We start from the raw sequence: 22,271 nt of genomic DNA, 5'->3' as shown, positions 1-22,271 counted from the left end.
CAGGCTACAAAAATCCTATTCATATCTGCAAACTACCTTAATTTTACAGGACTGAAAATACTGTGCTTTATCAGTTATGAATTGTGGGTCAAATATCCTGTGACAACAAAGTACCACTTCTCGAGAAAGGAAATTAGTTGGAAACTGCTGTCACCTGGCCACTGAAAAGAGTGATGCTTGGCCCAGCAGCATTGGTGTCAGTGGTGAGCTTGAAAGAAATGCAGAATCTCAGGCTCCACCTTAGACCTTCAGAATCAGAACTCGCATTTTAACAAGGGGCCCACATGATCTGCGTGCACATTAAAGTTTAAGAAGGCTGCTCTAGAGGAATATTTTAAAAATCAAGCAGTTGAAATTTTTACACTTTCCAAGTTTGAGATATATTTTACTTTCTTGATACTTGCTACATGCCACAGTAGGGTCAGGGGTAAGCCCAGGTCTCAGCCCTCAGAATGATCCATTAGTTCTAATCACTGGGCCTAAAATGAATAAATGCTTTCAGCAAGTTCCACACAGGCTGCCTTCAGCCAGTTCAGTGCATTAGCTATCTTCTGCTTCTAGGGGAGGCTTTGGAATTAGGGTTACTATAGGAAGTCAGCAGGGAGCTCACTTTTGGGTCTGGTTCTGCCATGGTATGTGCTGGGGCTTGACATGGATTATTTGCATTAATCTTCACTAAATTCAAATGAGGAGGCAGCACCACCCTTGTTTCTCAGAGAAGTGCCCAAGAGCATGTGACTAGAAAGCACAAAGATGGGAATGGAAATCAGGCACGATTCCAAATCCCTTCTTCCCTCTGTGTGGTCTTCCATCACAGAATCACTAAAACTCATAGCTTTCTGATCTAATTCTTCAAATCTCCTTCTACCTCCAGAATTTTTGAATTCATTGATCTATTGAACTCTTATAACTTTCATTGCTAATGAGAGAAATCCTGTCAGATTTACTAATAATCGACATCACCTTGATACCATTAATTAGCACCAATAATTAACTCTTCGAAACTCCTCTGTACTCTGAGTACTCAGCTCTGAGTTCTAGCTTATCATTTATTACTATTTTCAAAGTAGCTTCCCCCATTATCTGCTTCTCCCACTTGAAACCACCTTCTGGGGAAAAAATGGGAAACTGTGTCTTTTTTATGTTTATAAGCTAGTAGAGTCATTTACATATATTTAGTGCTCGATACTTGTTTATTGAACTAAAGTAAACCAGTAGACATGCAACTGCATCAGGAAACTCCCCAATTGCAGGACTCAATTGTCCAAATTAATCTCTAATATAAATCCATCATTATATGCATATCCTTATATTTTTTTCCATAAAGTAAAACTACCATTCCATTGCACAGTGGAGGATTCATTTCACATATCAATTCTTTCAAATGAGCAGGGGTCTTCTGCTCTACATTCTTCCAACTGAGGCAACCAGTAATGCTCAGTTGAACAAACATTTGAAAGATAGAGGCATAAGTGATAAGAGAATTGAATGGCAATATGAAAACCCTTGATCTGTTTACAAATGATAGTTTCAAAAAAGGAGTGTGTCTGTCATAGGGTTGACTTAGGTCAGGGGTTCAAAACTAGGGGTCACTTTTCAACCTCCTTCCCTCAGAGATATTTGGCAATATCTAGAGATATTTTTGGTTGTCATAACGGGTTGGGGAGCAGACTTAATACATTCTTGTTGGTTAATTGCCTGGCTTGACACATGACTTCTGATACCTTCTGCATCTCCACAACTGAATAGTCATTGTCTAATGATAACCAGAGGCACCACAAATCCCAGAATATTCTTCTGAATCAGTCATAGAGTGTGGCTGTTTCAGGACCTTCTCTTTCTCTCAAATCCTGGGCACTTCACCATCATCTGTCATTTATCTGTTTATGTATATGCTCATCACACATAACTAGACCATAAATTTCTCGCTTCCAGGGACTATATGTCTTGCTTCGCTGTGCCCCATTGGCCACAATTTCTTATAATTCTGCCTTAAAACACTTCACCATTCAGAACATGCTAACGATGCTTTATTTTTGGAATCCAATTAGATTGTTGGTCCTCCTTAAATAGTCTCTATGTTAAATTGCAACTAACCAGAATATGAAGTGACCAAAATCGTCTACTCTCTCACTAATTTGAATAAATTAGGATTCATGGTACTTGACATTCAGGTTTGTGTTCTTGAGGTCAGGGTTTATGTAACTTTAGATGTTTAGGGTTAGAGAGGAACTCCTTTAGTTCTATTTTCTTCCTTGATTCTCTAGCTTGTGAAGATATTGTCCTTATCTGAGAAATAAAGTAGAGACTTCACTCATACACACACACAAAAAAATCAAAAACAAAGATGAAAGCTGATCTGCTCAGCTAGATAAATTGTGCTTGGTAGGCATGATGGGAGTTTGACGTTTAAAGAATTTTGACAAGAGGATCAGCCCTACATAAGTTTGTGACATATATAGAGGATGTGTCTGGCACTTGACTCTTTAATTCCCTCAACATCATAAGCTGAGCAATATAGTAGCTAATAATATGTCCACCGCGCCCTCCTCCACCATGCTATCTACCCACCTTTATCAGAAGTCACTGATGTCTGCACCAGAAGGAACATCTGAGGAACAGTTACTACTTTGGTGCTGAGTAATTTCTTGCCCATACCAGGAATATGTGTATTTTAAAACAGAAACTCAAAAAAGGAATAACTAATAATGGGGTTTTAAATATCGGATAATTAGGGTTGGATAGATTTTGAGGAGCCTTTCCTCAGTATCCCTCAAGTGACACTATGTTTAAGCCTGAGCAGATAAAACAAGCACCAAAAAGACCTCAGGTTGGAGTCCAGTGAAATGATAATAGGATTTTTAAAAATTCATGTTTAAACTTTTGTTCTCATTATTTCCTGTTCCCAGCTATCAGCTGGGAACAAGTACATTGAGCTTCTAATAGAGGAAGAAAGACAGCTTTTGAGGGTGTTTGATCTTTGCAAGCTTACGTCATCCCAGGAAGCTTAATAATAGAGAAACTACAAGTCATTTAATTTTATTGCTGCCAGAAATTGGTTTTCTTTTTCTGGTCAGAAATTTAAGAAAATTTCTGGTCAGAAATTTAATTGGGCTTTTCCTGGTCAGAAATTTAAGTTCAAAAGCAGTCTAGAGAATGCACTTTGGAAAGGTCACAGTATCTCTGATGGTAGCAATACTTAGTAAGCCCTTGCTATGCGTCTGGCCCCATCCTGAACACTTTGTATTTTCAAATCATGACCCTACTAGTAGGTTACTCTTTTACTATTACCTCCATGTTCTGGGTGAGGAAGCCCAAGGTCACAGCAAGTAAATGCTAGAGGCAAAACTTGAACCCACATTGCCCAGCTCTGTGTTTTTCAGCCTCTTGCTGTATTGCTTTTCCAATCATATCCAGGCTGCCTCTGCTATCTTCAGGGAGTTTTCCCACTGAAGGGGAGTGTCTATGCATGAGGAAAATGAATGATAATTTGCTAAATATGCTAACATAGCTTTTCTTGCTTTCCAGGTTTTGGAGGTGCCCTGGGTTACCTTTTGGGTGCCATAGACTGGGCCCATCTGGAACTGGGAAGACTGTTGGGTACAGAATTCCAGGTCATGTTCTTCTTCTCTGCGTTGGTGTTCACTTTGTGTTTTATTGTTCATCTGTGCAGTATCTCTGAAGCCCCACTTACAGATGTTGCAAAGGGCATTCCCCCACAGCAAACCCCTCAGGACCCTCCATTGTCATCAGATGGAATGTACGAGTATGGTTCTATCGAGAAAGTTAAAAATGGTTATGTAAATCCAGAGCTGGCAATGCAAGGAGCAAAAAACAAAAATCACGCTGAACAGGTAAAGATGAACATTTTTTTCTTTACATGGGAAAAATATTCTTGCTCTTTGTTTTGTTTTTTGTTTTTAATTCTTTGTTTTGTCTGTTTATTTGATGAGAAGAGTTTCTTGGAGTCTAATTGAATTCCCAAATGCCCAGTAGCTAACATCCCTTGGAATTAAAATTTTATATCTCAAAGAAAAAGGTCTGCATTTTCCTCTGGTCCTCCTGTCTTTTACTCGTCTCAGAGCATCCAACCAGGGAAGATGAAGCCAGTTGAGAACGGCTAGGCCACAAGAGAAGCCTATAATCATCCTTAGGCCAGAAGAAATATCCTCTTAGATTAGAATCATAAATTAGAAATTTTTTTCCTCCAAATGGTAGCATCCTTGGGTTGGTGACTGAGTTGGGCATATTGAATTTGCCTGTCATGAGCTGATTGCATATTTTAGTTCATTTTCAGTGAACTGCACAGTGAATTTGTCAGCTTAAAATTTGAAATAAAATTCAACTAACTGCCAGAGAAATGAGACCACGTTCAGACGAAATGATCAGAGAAGAGACTAGAATTAAGCTGAGCAATGTAGTAGCTAATAATCCCATGGGACTATTTAAATTAAAATAAAAATAAAATTAGAACTTCATTTCTTCAGTTGCATTAGCTACATTTCAAATGCTCAAAGGCCCCATAGGGCTTGTAGCTAAAATATAGGACGGTGCAGATGTAAGACATTCCCATCATGGTAGAACGATCTATTGGACAACACTGATGAAATAATTGCATTTTCCTTCAAGCTAAAATTGAACGCCAAAACCTCAGGGATATAGAACAAAGGATTTCTTGATTGACAAAAGGTTGTAGAAGACTTAAGTTCAAATCTTGGTTCCTGTAGCTGCTGACTTGTGTTATTCATTCAGTGAATCACAAGTAGCTACTTGCTATAGGGTAACCTAAAGATTAAGAGCACAGTGCTTAAATCCTGGCTATACCACCTCTGGATTGCATGACTTTGGGCATTTACATTTCTGTTAAATGATAAAATAATTCCATCTACCTACATGGCTTTTGTGCAGGTTGCAGGGGCTAATCCTTGTAAAGTTATTAGAGTGTTTGCTACCACATAGTAAGCTGTCGGGTTTAGGTCTTGTTATTATGACCCTGGCAAAACGCTAGAGTGCTTTAAGCACAAACAGGGAACACAAAACTGGACTCTAACAACTTTCAGACAAGCTCAGTGAATCTCACCTTCCTGTGAGGTCAACTTCTTTTGTTGGCTTGGCCAGTCTATTTTCTAGGATTATTAGGATGTTCAGCTAAGATAAAGCATACAAAGACACTTTTTCAAACTTCACATAAATATATCAACACATTATAATCATTATTCATTTAACAAACAGCTTGGGATACGGAGTATGCGCAAAGCACTGTACTAGATATTAGGGGACCATAAAACTGACAAATGTCCAGTCTCTATGCCCAGGAATTTGCAGCCTAACAGGTGGCATAAGCCATTTATACCATGACTCATAATCCGTGATAGAACATGGTAAATGCTGTAGAAACAATGTATCAGTTCAGATCTTTTAAAAAGGCACCAAGATAGGATTTGACATGTAAGAGATTCATTGGAGAAAACAGCATGAAAGATAAAGTGGAGAAAGCAGAAATAGGAAGGGATAGTCTTCTTATCTTGATGCAAGTCAAACACCTGTGAAAGGAGAAAGGAAAGGAAAGAGGATAGGGTAGGAAGCCTCTCAGATGCAGTGAAGTTCCAAGAAAGCTTCACCCAGGCCAAACAGGAGTCCTCCAGCCAAAGTTGCTCCTTACAGGAGTCCCAACTCTTGTAGGAAAAGGCTAACACTAATACCCCCCGTCTTGTTAGTCACTATCTGGGAACAGCCAGGAAAGGGGTAACCTTGGCAGGAACAGGTATAGGAACAGAGTTTCTTGGCAGGAACAGGAACAGTGGATCCAGAGAGGCAGGATTCGGGGCTGTCGATCAACTGTGTTTTCTCTGGTAGGTGACACAAATGGCACGTTTCCAAGGTGGCCACAAATGGCATAATAGCAATTGCCTTTAGTTTTAAAGAGGGAAGGATTGTGCCTAAATAAATGGAGACAGGCATCATGGAGGAGATCATCCCTGAGTTGTGCCTTGAATGATAGGATTTGAATAGAGATTTTGGGGGAAAAATATTTCTGACAGAAGAGCATCAGCAAAGCCACAGATATAAAAAAAATTTTTTTAAAGCATGAAGCATATTTGTAAAAAGTATAAGTGGTACCATAGATCATAGAGTTTGTAACTTTAGAAATAAAGTTAGGAAAGCAAATTGGAGACAGATTTTGGAAGCTTTTGAATGCCAGCACAGGAACTAAAATTTTATTAGGTAGATGATGGAGGTCCATCAAAATTAGTGGGGCGGAGGACTCCTTGATGTTAACTTTTTTTTTGGTTTGCTTTTTGTTTTTGATATTAATCCAGCTGCTGACTACAGGGAATAAAGAGGTACCCAGGAGGGTTTATTTGGGTGGATAATAAGATTTCTTGGAATGAGTTGCACTGTGTGCATGGTTCATTCACTTGTGCATTCTTTTATTCATTCAATAGCTATTAATTACCCCTGCCAGACCCAGTGCTGAGCATCAGAAGACTAGTGAACACCACAGCCCTTGTTCTACCCCATGGAGTTGTCACCTAGCAAAGGGTGCCTATGTGTTATTTTGCTTTCTTAATCAAAGTTTAATTAGATTTACAAAAAAGTTGCAGATAGTAGGGAGAGTTCCTATCTATGCTGTGCCAGCTTCTCTCTTATGTTAACATCATAGAGAACCATGTACATTTGTTAAAATTGAGAAATTAACACCGCTTCAATACTGTTAGGTAAACAGCAGACTTATTTGAATTTCACCAGTTTTTCTACTAATGTCCTTTTTTAAAAAAATGTATTTCTATAGGTTATTGGGGAACAGGTGGTGTTTGGTTACATGAGTAAGTTCTTTAGCGGTGATTTGTGAGATTTTGGTGCACCCATCACCTGAGCAGTGCACACTGCACCCAATTTGTAGTCTTTTATCCCTCATCCCCTTTCCACACTTACCCCCTGAGTCCGCAACGTCCATTGTGTCATTCTTATGCCTTTGCATCCTCATAGCTTAGCTCCCACTTTTGAGTAAGAACATGCAATGTTTGGTTTTCCATTCCTGAGTTACTTCACTTAGAATACTATTCTTCAGTCTTATCTAGGTCACTGTGAATGCCATTTATTCATTCCTTTTATGGCTGAGTAGTATTCCATCATATATATAAAAGATACTTGCACAAGCATGTTTACAGCAGCACAATTTGCAATTGCAAAAACGTGGAACCAACCTAAATACCCATCAATCAACGAGTGAATAAAAAAACTATGAGATATATATATATATCACAAGAATGTCCATAATAAAAAAAAAAATAGATGTTGACGTGGATGCAGTGAACAGGGGACACTTCTACACTGCTGGTGGGGATATAAACTTGTACAACCACTATGGAAAAGATTGTGGGGATTCCCTAAAGAACTGAAAGTAGGACTACCATTTGATCCAGCAATCCCATTCCTGGGTAATATCCTTTTTCTGATCCAATCTAGGATACCACATTACATTTAGCTAAGTGGTTTACAAAATTTAAAAACTGTACTTTATTTTAATGGTATTTTAAGGAATTTTTTTTTGCTACGTATAGTCAGTAGAAAACCTCATTTTTTTGGTATACAGTTATGTATATAAATAAAAGCAATGCGTCTTAGCTGTTAGTTATAAAAGTCTGTAAGTAGTTTTTCCTTGATATCAAGTGCTTCCTCCAGTATTGTTTACTCTGTTCATTTGCTTAGCATTTTTCCAAAACAAATGCAAAAGTAAACTTCAACGCTGCTTATGTTTGAATTGGCAAAATGGTTGAGTATGATCTGCTGAAAGGAGGCCTCATTCTATCAACATGACTGCTTTGGAGTTGAGTTGCCACAGCGCATCAATCTGCCTCTCCCCATGCCACTTGTTAGGAGAATACAGTCAAAGAGAGTAATCTATTCATCTGATTCCAATAGTAGCTCCTATTTTAGGATGAGTGCAATGTTTTTCATAACTGTAGGAGTGCAAGGAGGAACTACGAGGTCATTGGGATAAAGCCTTCATTTTATCTCGATCACACAAGTGGAGAAAATTTGAGATTTTAGGTCTAACGCCTGGACTCAACCCCCTTTCCCTACACCAGGCTGCCTGGCGGAGAATACCTGTTCTCCTTGCCCCTCCTTCACCAACAAACCAGAACTCTAAGATTACTAGTTGGACTGGAGCCCTTTGTGCATTTATGCAGGACAGCCAAAGAATCATGGAATATCTATATGATGACATTCATGCAGTCATTAAAAATGTATGTTTCTAAAGGTTTACTAAAAATATATCAGGTAAAATATACATTACATACACAAAACCATCTTTATTTTGGGAAAAAACAAAGCTGCATACATAGAGGAAAAAATGGAAAGGAAATATACCAAAAATGAAAAGTCTGGATGATAGGCTCACAGGAAGCTTTAATTTTTCTATGTTTAAATCCTGCAATACATCCAAAATTTCTATAATATATAAAAAATAAGGAAAAAGGTAATCAAATAATGTGAAAGTGAAAATTAAAAAATAATGTGGTGGTTTGGGGAACAAAACAAGGTGGGGTTTTACTAAAGATAAGTATATACGTGATAATAGATAACACCCTGATAGATTATCTGCCTCTTTGATGTCCCCTTCAATAGACTGGGACTCCCGCTCCAAGAGTCGCATAGGACAGGGGTTGTCCCATCCACTCAGAGGCTGCTGTGAGAATCAAATGAAATCAACTGAGTGGAAGCCTTTTGAAAGGCATGGAACTCCTACACGAGTACGAAGATAAATACGACAGATACAAAGAACTCTCTAGTAGGGACAGCATGAAAAATTTTGTAGACTCTGAATGATCTTGTTATTTGGTTTAAAAAACAAATTGACACCAGTGCAGTGGCTCATTCCTGTAGTACCAGCAACTCATGAGGCCAAGGTGGGAGGATCCATTGAACCCAAGTGTTTGATGCTACAGTGAGCTGTGATCATGCCACTACACACTTGTCAGAGCAACAGAGTGAGACCCCACCTCTAAAAACATAAATAAATAAGCAAATAAAATAAGACAAAAAGATAAAGTAAGAATAAAGCACAGAGTAATACATCTTACTCTCAAAGCCATGGATTTGTACTTTTCTTCCAAATGTGTGCCCTGGGAGGTCTCCAGTTAAGCAAAGGAAGTCTGCACTTCCCCAGGGTCAGGGCCAAGGCTGCAGGGCTGTCATTGCTTGCCAAAGACATTGCTTTTCAAAATAAGAGTGGCTGTGTAATTTAAGAACAAATTTTTCTTTTTTAATGGCAAGAGGGCTGAATTATTTCAGGAGTTTAAACCAGATCTCATAAAATCTATCTCCAATTCCTCCATGTCATCAATTGCTCCCTTTAACATTTAAATAGTCTCCTTTTGAGGGTGTGTTTGTGAAGTTTTCTTTCTCCCTGATGACTCTGTACCTTTTTCGCTTGTGAATTCATCACCACCCAGTCTCCAGCTGAGAGTGGTGCAAAATAAATGTGGTAAAACAACTCCCAAGGTTTCAGAACCATTGAAAGGGTTTTACCAAGGAATTGATGAGTCAGGAATAATATCCCAGCTGGGTTTTTATTCTGAGTTAAAATATGCAAAGGGGCTTTGAATATTTACACTCCCAGCTTTTACAGAAATACTAGGCACATTTCAAAAGCTCATATTTATTTTTAGAAGAAAGGAGAAATTAGGCTAACAATGAAAGCAAGCTGAAAATTATGTATAAGTCAGAAGCATATATTAATATTTAGAGTGAGGCTGAATGCTTGCTGGCCAGATTCACTTTCTCAGTTTTGCATTTTTAGAAAGAGAGGAAGGAAAGTGATGATAAACCATTTAGTTGGAGGTATGAAAACCAGGCTGTTGTTTCTTGGGCTATTGTTAGCTGCTTCTTTCTGTGGCTGAGGAAAAAGTAGTAATTCTGCACTTCATTTCGGTTATAATCATTTATTTTTACAGGTGCCATATTCTACTTGCAGAAAAACAGTTATTTTCCTTCAATCCAGGGAAATGTCTATAGTGTTTAACACTGATTATCAGAAAATGAGTATAGTTATGGTCAGTGGGCTAGATACTGCAAGACTGATGAATTTTAAAAAATCAACTTACACAACAAAATTAAAATGGGTGAATATAATTTTCCACAACAAAGAAGTAAAAAGCATGATTACATAAGGTTAAGAAGTATAAAAAATATGCTGTTACAGTTAAAATAGAAAATCTCAGTAGACTGTCTTATAAACTAGCCAGTACTCAATGTCATGATTTGGAATAAATAAAAATATGACAAGAAAGACCCATTACCAAATCGTGTCTGATGTTTATGGTCTCAGTGTCTTCAGGGAAGCTAATCAATTAATATTCCCAAGGTTTCTTTCTTCTCTTATATGACAAGATGCTAAAAGCTATTATCATTCTTTGTATTTCAAAACAGTTGTATCAATAGTTTAAAGTTTCTCATTCTCTCAATGTTTCTGAAGCCAGAAAAACTATAGCTTCTAGTTTTAACCTAATTTAAATCTAAATTTAAGAATCGGGGCCTATATATTCATTTTTTACATATATGTGTATGGGATGGGCCTTCCTAAAGTTAATGGAAAAACAGAATGAAAAGATAAAAATTAAAAAGAATAAACTTTATTTCTTAATATAAGCTCCATTGAGTTCATTGCTTAGAAGAGTAAGCAATGATACCAGCCATTTAGCCCATCCCTAAAGAACTGGGGATCCTGGAGATTTAGCCATGTCAATGCAGTCTTTTTTACAATATTAACTGAAAAACCATGGGTGCCCTTTATAGATTTTTTAAGATTAGGAAACAGAAGTCAGAAGGAGCTAAATCAGGACTGTGGGGTTGATGCCTAAAGATATTCCATCAAAACTATCACAACATTGCCCTTGTTTGATGAGAGGAATGAGCAGGAGCATTGTTACAGTGGACAAAGACTTTCTGGTGAAACTTTTGTGGGTGTTTTTCTGCTAAAGCTTTGGCTAACTTTCTCAAAACACTCTCATAGTAAGTAGATATTATCAATCTTTGGCCTTCCAGAAAGTCAACAAGCAAAATGCCTGAGCATCCCCAAAAAACTGTTGTCATGGTCTTTTCTCTTGACCTGTCTGCTTTTGCTTTGACTGGACCAATTCAACCTCTCAGTAGCCATTGCTTTGATTGTGCTTTGTTTTCAGGATCATACTGGTAAAGCCATGTTTCATCTCCTGTTACAACTTTTTGAAGAAATGTTTCAGGATCTTGATCCTACATGTTTAAAATTTTCATTGAAAGCTCTGCTCTTGTCTGCAATTGATCTGGGCACAATACTTTTGGTACCCATTGAGTGGAAAGTTTGCTAAACCTTAACTTTTCAGTCAGAATTGTGTAAACTAAACCAACTGAGATGTCTACAGTGTTGACTATTGTTTCTGCCGTTAATTGTCAGTCCTCTTCAATAAGGGCATAAACAAGATTAACTTTTTTATTTGCAAACTGATGTAGATGGTCTGCCCCTGAGGACTTCATCTTTAACACCATCTGGTGCCTTCCTAAAATGAGTTATCCATTTGTAAACTGCCGATTTCTTTGGGACATTGTCTTCATAAACTTAAAAAAAATCAGTGTTTCACGATTCTTCCACCGAAGCTTCACCATTAATTTGATGTTTATTCTAGCTTCAATTTTAGTAGAATTCATGTTGCTCTGTTAGGGGCTCTTTGCAAACTGATGTCTTATCCTTCTTAGTACCTCAAACTAAATCTTCTTCAGACATGCTATAACAAGTTAGCATGAGTTTATTTTGCTTCAAAAAAATTTTTGGAATCCATGAATAATTTTTTCATAATATGTATTTTCCATTAACACATTGAAGACCCTTCGTGTGTGTGTGTGTGTGTGTATAAATATATATATTTGAGTTCTACATTGTTCTTACTTCTAACTCAATGTAGGGCTCATTAACATGTTTCTGCTATCATTAGGATTCAGAGAAATAACCTGGGAGGAGACATCTGGCTAAGAACAGGGAGCTGACTGGCTCTCTGTATTAATGTTCTAATGAATAAAAAATTTTCACAAACTTAGCTGCTTAAAACAACATCAGTTTATTATCTCACTGTTCTGTAGATCAGAAGCCTAGGTAAGCTGCATTAGGTTTTCTGCACAGGGTCTTACAAGGTTGAAGTCAAAGTGTTAGCAGAGCTGTATTCTCATCTGGAAGCTCAGTGGGAAGAGCCCGCCTCTAAGCACATTCAGGATGTTGGCAGAATGCAGTTCCATGTGGTTGTAGGACTGAGGTCCCTGCTTTCTTGTGGACTGTTGGCCTGGAGTTGCTCTCAGCCCCTAAATGTCACTCTCAGGTTCTTTTCATGTGGCTTCCTCCACCTTCAAAGCAGGCATTTCTTGTGTTTTGAGTTGCTCTGACTTTCCCTTCTACTATCAGCTGGAGAAAATTCTATACTTTTCAAGGGCTCATGGGATTTGGTTAGGATCACCCAGGTAATATCCCTTTCAATTAACTCAAGGTGAGTGATTAGTAACCTTAATTATTAATATATCTGCAAAATCCCTTTGCCATGTAACAGCACATAATCACAGGGATGACATTAGGAGACCAAGATCATGACAGACATCTTGGATTTGCCTACTATGCTCTCACAGTTAAGAGACCCAAGAATTATAATCATTTAAGAGCTGGCTTATGTCTGTGAGCTTTGTCCTTGTACAACAGTTCTGTCATTCAGAGATAGGATGCTCAATGTCTCCTACACCTTGGCCTGAAGCTAGCACTATTCTCATTCCCTTTGCCCTTGGGTCCAAAGCCTCATTCTGGGCCTGAAACTGCTAAGCAGCCACTCATGCTTAACAGAATACCTCCTGTGAGTCTACTCCATGGAAACCTTGTTCCATGTCCAGGAAAAGTGACACTTTGTGGGATGGCTGACTGACAAATACATAACATGGCTATGTGCTCTGGCTCCCTTTGCTGGCTGAGTTTCTGCAGTGAAGATCTCACCTCTGTTTCATGTTTTATTTCAGACTCGCAGGGCAATGACATTAAAGTCACTGCTGAAAGCACTGGTGAGCATGCCTTCTCACTACCGCTACCTTTGCATCAGCCACCTCATTGGATGGACGGCCTTCCTGTCCAACATGCTGTTCTTCACAGATTTCATGGGCCAGGTAATGAACGTGCCTGTGCACACACTCACTGTTACACATCATTTCCTCCATTAACACCTGTTGAGGTTCTTCTGGGCTATCCTCTAAGATTGGCACAGTAAGAATGTAGGAAAGGGTACTATCAAGAAGCTGGCTTACAGACAGGTCTGGAAACATGCTACTATACCCCGGACAACTAGAGGACACTACGGAGCCTGCCAGTATTTAATCAAAAACAACAAATAGGGCAAATTGATGTGAGCTGTAGCAACCATGGCAGGCTTCAAAAAGGAGGGGCAGGGTTCAGGCTGGGCATGGTGGATCATGCCTGTAATCTCAGTGCTTTTGGAGGCCAAGGTGGAAGAATCATTTGAGGCCAGGGGTTCAAGGATGCGGTGACCTATGATTGTGCCACTCTACTCCATTCTGAGTGACACACCAAGACCCCGTCCCTTAAAAAATAAAATATAATAATAAATACAAATAAAAAAGGAGGTGCAGTATGGTCTGGGCCTTGAAGGGTGAGTAGGAGTTAGAGGAATATTAGAGAGGGAGAAAACATTCCAAGCAGGAACAGGAATGGCTCGCGTGGAGATGAGTCAGAAGCCGATTGGCTGTAGCAGAAGATGAGTGGTGGGATTGCCTGAGTCAGGTGGGGCCAGCTGTGAGATGGAAGGAGAAATGTTAAGGATCTGAGAGAGTGTTGTTGAGATCTGATGCGGCAAGCATTAGATTTCTGATAGGTCCTTGCATGAAGATGTGATAGGATGGAAGGGGCGACTTGGTCATGACAGCCTCAGCTCTGTACTCTAGAAAGGGTCCCTCAGGCAGGGACATTTGTTCCCCAGGGGTGGAGAAGCAGAGTGCATGAGAAGGGGTTCTTACTACATTGTATTTGTACCTCAACAGCCTCCAATCTCTCTTTCAGATTGTGTACCACGGGGATCCCTATAGTGCACACAACTCCACGGAGTTTCTCATCTACCAAAGAGGAGTCGAGGTTGGATGTTGGGGCTTGTGCATCAACTCCGTGTTTTCCTCACTTTATTCTTGTAAGTCTCTCTCTCTCCTAAGGATGTCTTCTAAAATGTTCTGGTCTAGCATAACTTGGATTTGATATTTCTATGTGTATTTCCTACTGTTTAAAATACCAGATTCTAGGCTGGGCGTGGTGGCTCACGCCTGTAATCCCAGCACTTTCGGAGGCTGAGGCGGGAGGATCACGAGGTCAGGAGATCAAGACCATCCTGGCCAATACGGTGAAACCCCGTCTCTACCAAAAATACAAAAAATTAGCCGGGCGTGGTTGCAGGCGCCTGTAGTCCCAGCTACTCAGGAGGCTGAGGCAGGAGACTGGCGTGAACCCTGAAGGCGGAGCTTGCAGTGAGCCGAGATCACGCCACTGCACTCCAGCCTGGGCGACAGAGTGAGACTCCGTCTCAAGAAAAAAAAAAAAAACAATCAGATTCTTAATAAATCTGTGGACGTCAGGAAAAACTGTTACCTTAAAAGGACCATATAAAGCATCCTTTTTTCATCATGAATTCTAGGTGTCATTTTCCTCACTGATTACTTTGTTCTTGGAACCAGTGGGTTCCTGATCAAGTTTCTCTGGAAAATAAAAGGGACTCTTTACAAGATGAAGTGTTGGATGAATGAGTCCCAGCAGGTTCATGTTCTACTGGAGCAGGATCATTGGTGGCATTTCATAGATAGGCTTATCAGATTTGTAGATGATACAGAAGAGAAGCGATATTAATATGACAGGTGACAAAGTCAGCATGCAAAATGACCTTAGCTCAGATGTGTAGCTGGGTGGGTTACAGGAGCAACACACCAGGATTGGGGACAGCTGGCTTTCCTTCCCAGGTGCCAGCTTTTCTGAGCCTCTTAACCTCCACTTACCTAAGTTGCAGCTGTGAAGACACTGAACAAAGGGATTTCCGCTGCTGTCTTTACATAAGTCCAGGTGGCTGTGCTACAACTCCAGGGCATCGCACAGGCTGCATTGTACTTGCTACTGTGTGTGTGGGTATCTCCAAGCTCTGTATGCATTGAATTAAGTGAAAAGTCTGGCCTGAAAAATGTATGCAGTTCTCCTAATTATAAAGAGCTCTTATAAAGAGCTCTTCTTCTGCAAGATTGTAAGAATAACTGACCCCCAGCTCAGGGCTCTGGCCTTTGGACACGTCCAGGGGACAGCAGGGATAACGCCTGGGTGAAGGAAGTGGGAAGAGATCGGGAGAATCCCTGTTACCATTCTCAGGGGGGCTCACTCTGTCACTGTCAGCCTGCTTCTTGTGAGGGGAAAGGGTGGATGTATGTGAGCGCCTCTTTCTCTTCCTTTTACCTAGCCACAGCACAGCAGGAAACCTGCCTCAAGATCTCTTAAAAATTGAGTGCAATTGGGAAAAGGGGACCTCACGTAAACATGCAAGAAGTTGATGAGCCCAATAACCACATAACCACAACATTCATTATTTTAAAATTTAGGATACTCAAATAGTAGCGCTTAAAGATTACATTTATTTAGCAAACTCTTTTATTCCTCTTGGTGCATGCAAACTAAGAAAAATTCCACGAGGAAGATTTCAAGCACTTAAAATAGAATAAAAGAGTGTTAGACTAAAAGGGTTTAGTAAATTATCCAGCTTAAGTCCTTCATGATTTCAAGGGCCGAGGGGACTATTTACTACTACCCTCATTCTTTTTTTTTGTTTTTCTTCTTTTTTTAAGACAAAGTCTCACTCTGCCACCTGAGCTGGAGTGCAGTGGCATGATCATGGCTCACTGCAGCCTCAACCTTCTGGGCTCAAGCAAGTCCCAGCCCTCTGAGTACCCGGGACCAAAACAAGCACATGCTACTCTGCCTGGCTTATTAATTTAAATTTCTTTTTTTTTTTTTTTGTAGAAATGGGGTCTCCCTGCATTGCCCAGGCTGGTCTCAATCTCCTGGGCTCAAGTGATCCTCTTGCCTCAGCCTCCCAAAGTGCTGGGATTACAGGCATGAGGCACTACATCCAGCCCTACCTTCATCTTTGTCAGAAAAAAATGTGTCGATCTAAACTTATTTTTCCTCAGGGAACTCCTACTAGATAACATTCTATTAGTCTTGTCTGCATAAATTTTATGACATTTGAAACTTTAAAGCATGTTATTTTTAGGTCCCTTCTAGTTAAAAGCCTTTCCAGTTACAAAAGAAATTATTAGTTGAATAGTTTTCCAAAGTTTTATTAATGTGTAAATCTATGGGATCCCTACCACTGTAAATTCAAATCAACATTTTATTTATAAAATACCAGCCAGCTCTGCTCAAGGATTTTAGGGGTTCTCCCTGCCCGTAGGATAAAGTCAAATTCCTGAGCTTTTCACAGTTTGGCCTAGTTCATACTTTGCCCTCTTTCACTCCCATATCAATTAACCACCCTCAATGACCCACTATGCAGACTTTCTCATCTCTGGGTATTTGCCGCTGCTTTTAGTTTCTTCTACCTGAACTGCTCTTTCTACTTCCCCAACTAGACAACTTCTAATAATGTTTTTAGACCCAGCTTAAATATTACTTCCTCAGTCAAATCATTTAAGTTTTCTTCCCCCTGCACCTCAACCCACTCTGGGCAGAATCAATCCTTTCCTTTCCTTCCAGAGCTCACTATATTACCCTCTATTTTGGATTCATCACATAACATCAGGAGCAGATTCAGAGTTTCTATCCACGTGGAGGTTGGCAGGACAATCTGGCTGCTGTGGTGGAGAATGCTGATAGGGACTTGTTTCCAAGCTCCTTTTGTATACAGCAGGTACACGTATACCAATTAGAATAACAACACTGAGTACTAAGATATGGCCAATTGTTCATACCACAATATCATACACTACTAGTCATAACTGGTGCTTAAATCTATAATTTCCCCCCAGTCCTGAAGAGAGGCATCGTGTAAGGATATGACTACCACTGGGTATCAGACCCATCAGAGGGCAATGCAAGCTTGGCCCTGAAGTTCACTGAATTATCTTTGTGAATAAGTATTCTTTGCCAGACTTTCAGTCTTTGTACTGAAGTTACTTATGTTTCCAAATACCTCTTTATCCTGCTTTGCCTTCTCCTCTGCTGGCATACACACTTGGATAAGAGCATTTACCCAGTGGGTATTGATGGTATCTTTTAGGTATTGAGACACCTTAGATTACATTTTCTGTATAAATATAATTATTAAGCAAGCAGAAACTGATCTAGCTTTATTCTCATTTTTGTATTCTCAACCTTAACAACACTCCTCCAGTCATGGTATAAGTTTAATAGAGGAAGCAATGTTGCCCACTTGTCATTTCCAGAGCTTTGTCTTCCATCAGTGTGAGACAGTGTTTAGTTTCATAATTGATTCAAATGTACTGCAAATAAGGTTGCTTCTCTACAAGGTGTCCGTCCAATAATTATATGAATAGATATGGAAAATGTCATTCTTGAATAGCCACATTTCAAGTATCTGTTATTTATCCCCTGATTCTTGTGTTCCAGGAGAATGGGGCAGGGAAGAGATGAGGAATGTGTGGATTAAAAACAACTGATTAAGAAAGGAAGATAAAAACAATTTAGGGATTTTCCTTGCCATTGTGGAAAACCTTGTAAAATGCTTTAAAGCAGAATTTTTCATTTTTAAAAATTAGCTCTGCCACTATACTGATATAAGCAAGCCAAGTTGACCTGCTAGAAGAGGAACCCAGTTAAGAGTCAACTGTCTCCAGCTCAGCCTGTCTTGTTGCTTAACTGGATGTTTTCTACATGCTAGGCATTCGGCTGGGTGATTTCATAGACACTTCATCTCACTTGATCCTGGCAACAACTCCAAAAGATGGTTTTATTATTCCCAGTTTTCAGATGAGGAAGCTGGGGTTTTGAGAAGTCAAGGAACTTGTTTACCAAGAGTTAGGGAGCCAGTGATGAGGAGATGCTGGGTGCTGTGGGAGCCCCTTACCAGTCTGGGAAGGATTGGCAAGTCAGGGAAAGTGTCTTCAGATAATTGAGCATCCTTTACCTCCTTCTCAGGTGTGCAGACTCCATTCAGATGGGGGCTAAGAAATTATGAATGACTTAGATCATTCTGTAAATTTTGGTTGTTTCAATTTTCCCCAACCTGACTTTGGGTCATAGGGCCAAGATAGGCCTGTATTATTATTTTGGTCCTATGAGGCCACAGCCCATCTGATTCAGAATAACCCACACTTTTCTTGAAGCCCCAGGTTCCCATAGTTAGGTCAGATTTTCCACCACCTTTCTTGCTTCTTTTTGCTATCCAGCTGTCTGCTAAACAGTGCCAGACTCTTCTTTGTAGAAAAAAAATCAGCCGGCCAAGGCATTTTCAAGCTGTCCTTTATGCAAAGGTCTTTAAAATGGTTCCAAAAGCCAGCTGTTTTCAACCCACAGATAAGGGGATTCTTTTGTTCCTGGCTCAGTATCAAAGGACATCTAAAAAAGTGAATCTTCCGAAGAAAGGATTGTCTGAAATTATTAAATGTTATGAGGTACTGCCAGCTGTAATTTCTCCCTCTCTTCTTCCCACAGACTTTCAGAAAGTTTTGGTATCCTACATTGGATTAAAGGGTCTTTACTTCACGGGATATTTGCTGTTTGGCCTGGGGACGGGATTTATTGGGCTCTTCCCGAATGTCTACTCCACCCTGGTCCTGTGCAGCCTGTTTGGTGTAATGTCCAGCACCCTGTACACCGTGCCCTTTAACCTCATTACTGAGTACCACCGCGAGGAAGAAAAGGAGGTGTGCTGTCATTGAACCTCTGCCTTGGGTAACGTCCAGACTCATCTGAAGGCTGGGGAGGATTTGGTAGCAATGTGTAGAGCAGAGCTGGAAAATAAGGGTTCATGAAACAGCAGCAGTCAAATGCCCAACCAACTGCAACCATGATCTGGTACAGGCATGCTCACCAGCCCAGCCCAGTCCAGCTCTCCTGTCCTCCTTATTCTCATCCCCTGCTCACTTAGGGAGCTGTAGGGCAAGAAGTGTTACACCCATTTTTCTGATTAGAAAAAGAAGGCTTGGTGAGGCTGAGAAACCAGCCCACAATTACACAAAGACAAAAAAGGGGGACCCAGGTCTTCTATAACCACCTCACAGGTCTCCCTGGTGCCACCTGCAGCATTTCTAGATACCCACAATAAGGGTCTCCCTACCCCCAACTTGCAGAGGTACATGGTGGAATTTCTTGGCATTATTTGTTGAGGGTAGGAAAGTCCTAGGCAATGGAGTCCAGATTTTGTAAGTCAGACCCCATGTGTGAGAAGGAAAGCTGGAATCATGGGTGGTAATCCCCACTTTGCTGCCCTGAGGGGGACCTGCGCTATGTAAACCTTGGAACTCAACTAGTGAACAAGCGCCTATGCAGTGCTTATAACAGAGTTAGTATTTCCACTCTAAAATTACCACCTCTTCTTATCAAAATTTGCAACTTTCTTCCCATGAAAATAGGCTTACAGTTCCTTAACTGGAGCAATGATATAAAAGCTACAGAGAAAGCTCCAAGTTTAATCCAGCTCAGCATGAAACTGCAAAAACACTGAACATATAACCATGAGACTGTAATTCTGGCCATGTTTTTCATCATCTGATCCGGCAGCAGGGCAGAGGCGCACCAGGAGTAAAAACCTTTCAAAAAAGAGTTGTGGCTTTCCTCATCCTCTGACAAACATTGTCACCAAGGTTTTAGTGCATGACAGGGGTGTTGCTGCTAATGGGACAGTCATCATAAAAAATTATCCCTACAAGGAGAGTGTTACATGGTGTTGGGGGAAGAAAACCTGTGCTTCAGGCTCAGAGAAACCTGGATTCAAATCCTGCCTCTCACACTTGGAAGCTGTGTTACACTGGGGATGTTATTTACTCACTTATTAGGTAGCACTTAGAATGAGTTCATTTTTAGGTGAGATAATATATTCACAATGATACACAAAAGTGCACACTGTGTGCTCCCTTTACCATTTACTATCTCCCTCCAGCCCCAACATGTTACCACTCTTACTAGTTTTTTGTTAATCTTTCCAGCATTTTTAAATAAAAACCAAGCAAATGTAAATCTGTTTTCTTATTTTCCTTTCTTATTCAAAGGATAATATGTGTTTTTCAGCATAATGCTTTTTTTTTGCCTAATAGTGTAGGAAATCATCATTTAAGCTCGCAGGCCCTCAGTTTTCTCATGAGGCAAATGGAAAGAATGTTATTTACCTTACAGAAAAGCAAACAAGATAGTGGATGTGCTTAGCATAGTGCCCCCTAGCACCTGACAAAGATTCAAAATGTGATAGCTAGTATTATAATTGTTACCATGGGGGTAATGATAATAACATGTGCATCTAAGGAGGTGGTGAGGTTGAAATACAGTAATAGGTAAAAAAAAAAACCCAGGCCCAGCACATAAGAGACACCCAACAAATGACAAAGTTATCGACCAGTTCAGACCAAATATCAAACATTAACCAAACATTATTATATTAATCAGGTAGCAACCATATTTTGAAAGATTGAAATGCTTTTTAAAGTTGCTTCTCTTAAGGACATCAGCAATTCAACATCCTTCTTAAAATCTTTGAATTTTTAACACTAAGAAAGAAAAAGAATGGGATATTTATTAAGTATCCACTACATTGTATTGATTATGGCCTGCCACTGGTTTTTGTACAGTCTGCGAGCTAAGAATTCCTTTTAATTGTTTAAATGATTGAAAAAAAGTTCAAAAGAAGGTTAATATCTTGTGACAGGTGAAAAGTACATGAAATCAAATGCTAATACCCATCAATATTCAGTTCAGTTCCACATCACCAATTCATGAAAATTACATGAAATCAAATGCTAATAATGTCCATCAATATATATTGGAAAGCCAACTCAGCTCCACATTGCCCCTGCTTTTGCACTACAACAGCAGAGTTGAGTAGTTATGACCAGGGCTGTATAATCCACAAAGCCAAAGATATTTACTATCTGGCTGGTCACAGAAAAATTTTGCCGACCTGTGCCCTAAATGACAGTTCCCTGTAGGTCAAATGATGGTTCTGTGCTTCCTTTGCAGAGGCAGCAGGCCCCAGGAGGGGACCCAGACAACAGTGTGAGAGGCAAGGGCATGGACTGCGCCACCCTCACATGCATGGTGCAGCTGGCTCAGATCCTGGTTGGAGGTGGCCTGGGCTTTCTGGTCAACACAGCTGGGACCGTCGTCGTCGTGGTGATCACAGCGTCTGCGGTGGCACTGATAGGCTGTTGCTTTGTGGCTCTCTTTGTTAGATACGTGGATTAGGTGGATAAAGAGACAATGACCCTAACCTCAGACACAGTGAAGCACATGGCAGGAAGTTAACATTTTGTGCAGCTTTGAATCTTAGGGTCCGCCCGTTGGACGCCCAGTATTGTGATTTCAGCCATGGAATCTGCCCACCTCTGTCTCCCTTTTTTTTTTTTTTTTTTTTTTTTTTGAGATGGAGTCTTGCTCTGTCGCCCAGGCTGGAGTGCAGTGGCACGATCTCGGCTCACTGCAAGCTTCGCCTCCCGGGTTCACACCGTTCTCCTGCCTCAGCCTCTCAAGTAGCTGGGACTACAGGCACCCACCACCATGCCCAGCTAATTTTCTGTATTTTTAGTAGAGATGGGGTTTCACCACGTTAGCCAGGATGGTCTTGATCTCCTGATCTCGTGATCCGCCTGCCTTGGCCTCCCAAACTCCTGGGATTACAGGCACAAGTCACCGCGCCCGCCCCACCTCTCACTTTAAACCAATCCTCTGCACAACGGTCCCCATATTTCAGGCAACGTTTGCCTGGACTATGCCTCCATGCATCAGTGGCAAGGGGTAAGTGTGGGTGGTAGCATCTCAGTGCAAAGGTGGAAGAGGCAGGAGCTGCTTTTCACAGGGCATTACAAACCTTGCTGAGACCTCAGAAGCAGACTAATTCCATATACAATGCTTGGATGTGTTCTGTGAAGTGATCTGATTTTTTTTTTTTTTAGCCAGGGGTCCATATATATTGGGGAATCATATATTTCATCGAATTCACAAATATTCAAAAATCGCTAATGATTTATTCTCTGATATTAATTTATTCATAATTTGC

The 22,271-nt window shown here is 40.3% G+C and overlaps 1 protein-coding gene across 2 annotated transcripts in view; it reads left to right on the top strand.

Annotated features, from left to right (window-relative positions):
• Window positions 1–21,485, top strand: part of SLC45A2 (solute carrier family 45 member 2) — a 39,087-nt gene extending 17,602 nt beyond the window's left edge. The window contains exons 3-7 of one of the 2 annotated variants that reach the window (XM_032135583.2): window positions 3,529–3,854; window positions 13,033–13,176; window positions 14,084–14,207; window positions 18,719–18,930; window positions 21,236–21,485. In XM_032135583.2, coding sequence (XP_031991474.1) covers window positions 3,529–3,854; window positions 13,033–13,176; window positions 14,084–14,207; window positions 18,719–18,930; window positions 21,236–21,460 — 1,031 coding nt within the window. In that variant the 3' untranslated portion in view covers window positions 21,461–21,485. Of the gene's footprint in view, window positions 1–3,528; window positions 3,855–13,032; window positions 13,177–14,083; window positions 14,208–18,718; window positions 18,931–21,235 lie in introns of those variants that run through there. The other variant, XM_032135585.1, reaches the window with a different exon arrangement.
• The last annotated feature ends 786 nt before the right edge of the window (window positions 21,486–22,271 follow it).

This window comes from Hylobates moloch, unplaced genomic scaffold, assembly GCF_009828535.3.
Source record: "Hylobates moloch isolate HMO894 unplaced genomic scaffold, HMol_V3 SCAFFOLD_17, whole genome shotgun sequence".
NCBI lineage: Eukaryota > Metazoa > Chordata > Mammalia > Primates > Hylobatidae > Hylobates > Hylobates moloch.
This window is presented reverse-complemented; position numbering and strand designations above follow the sequence as displayed.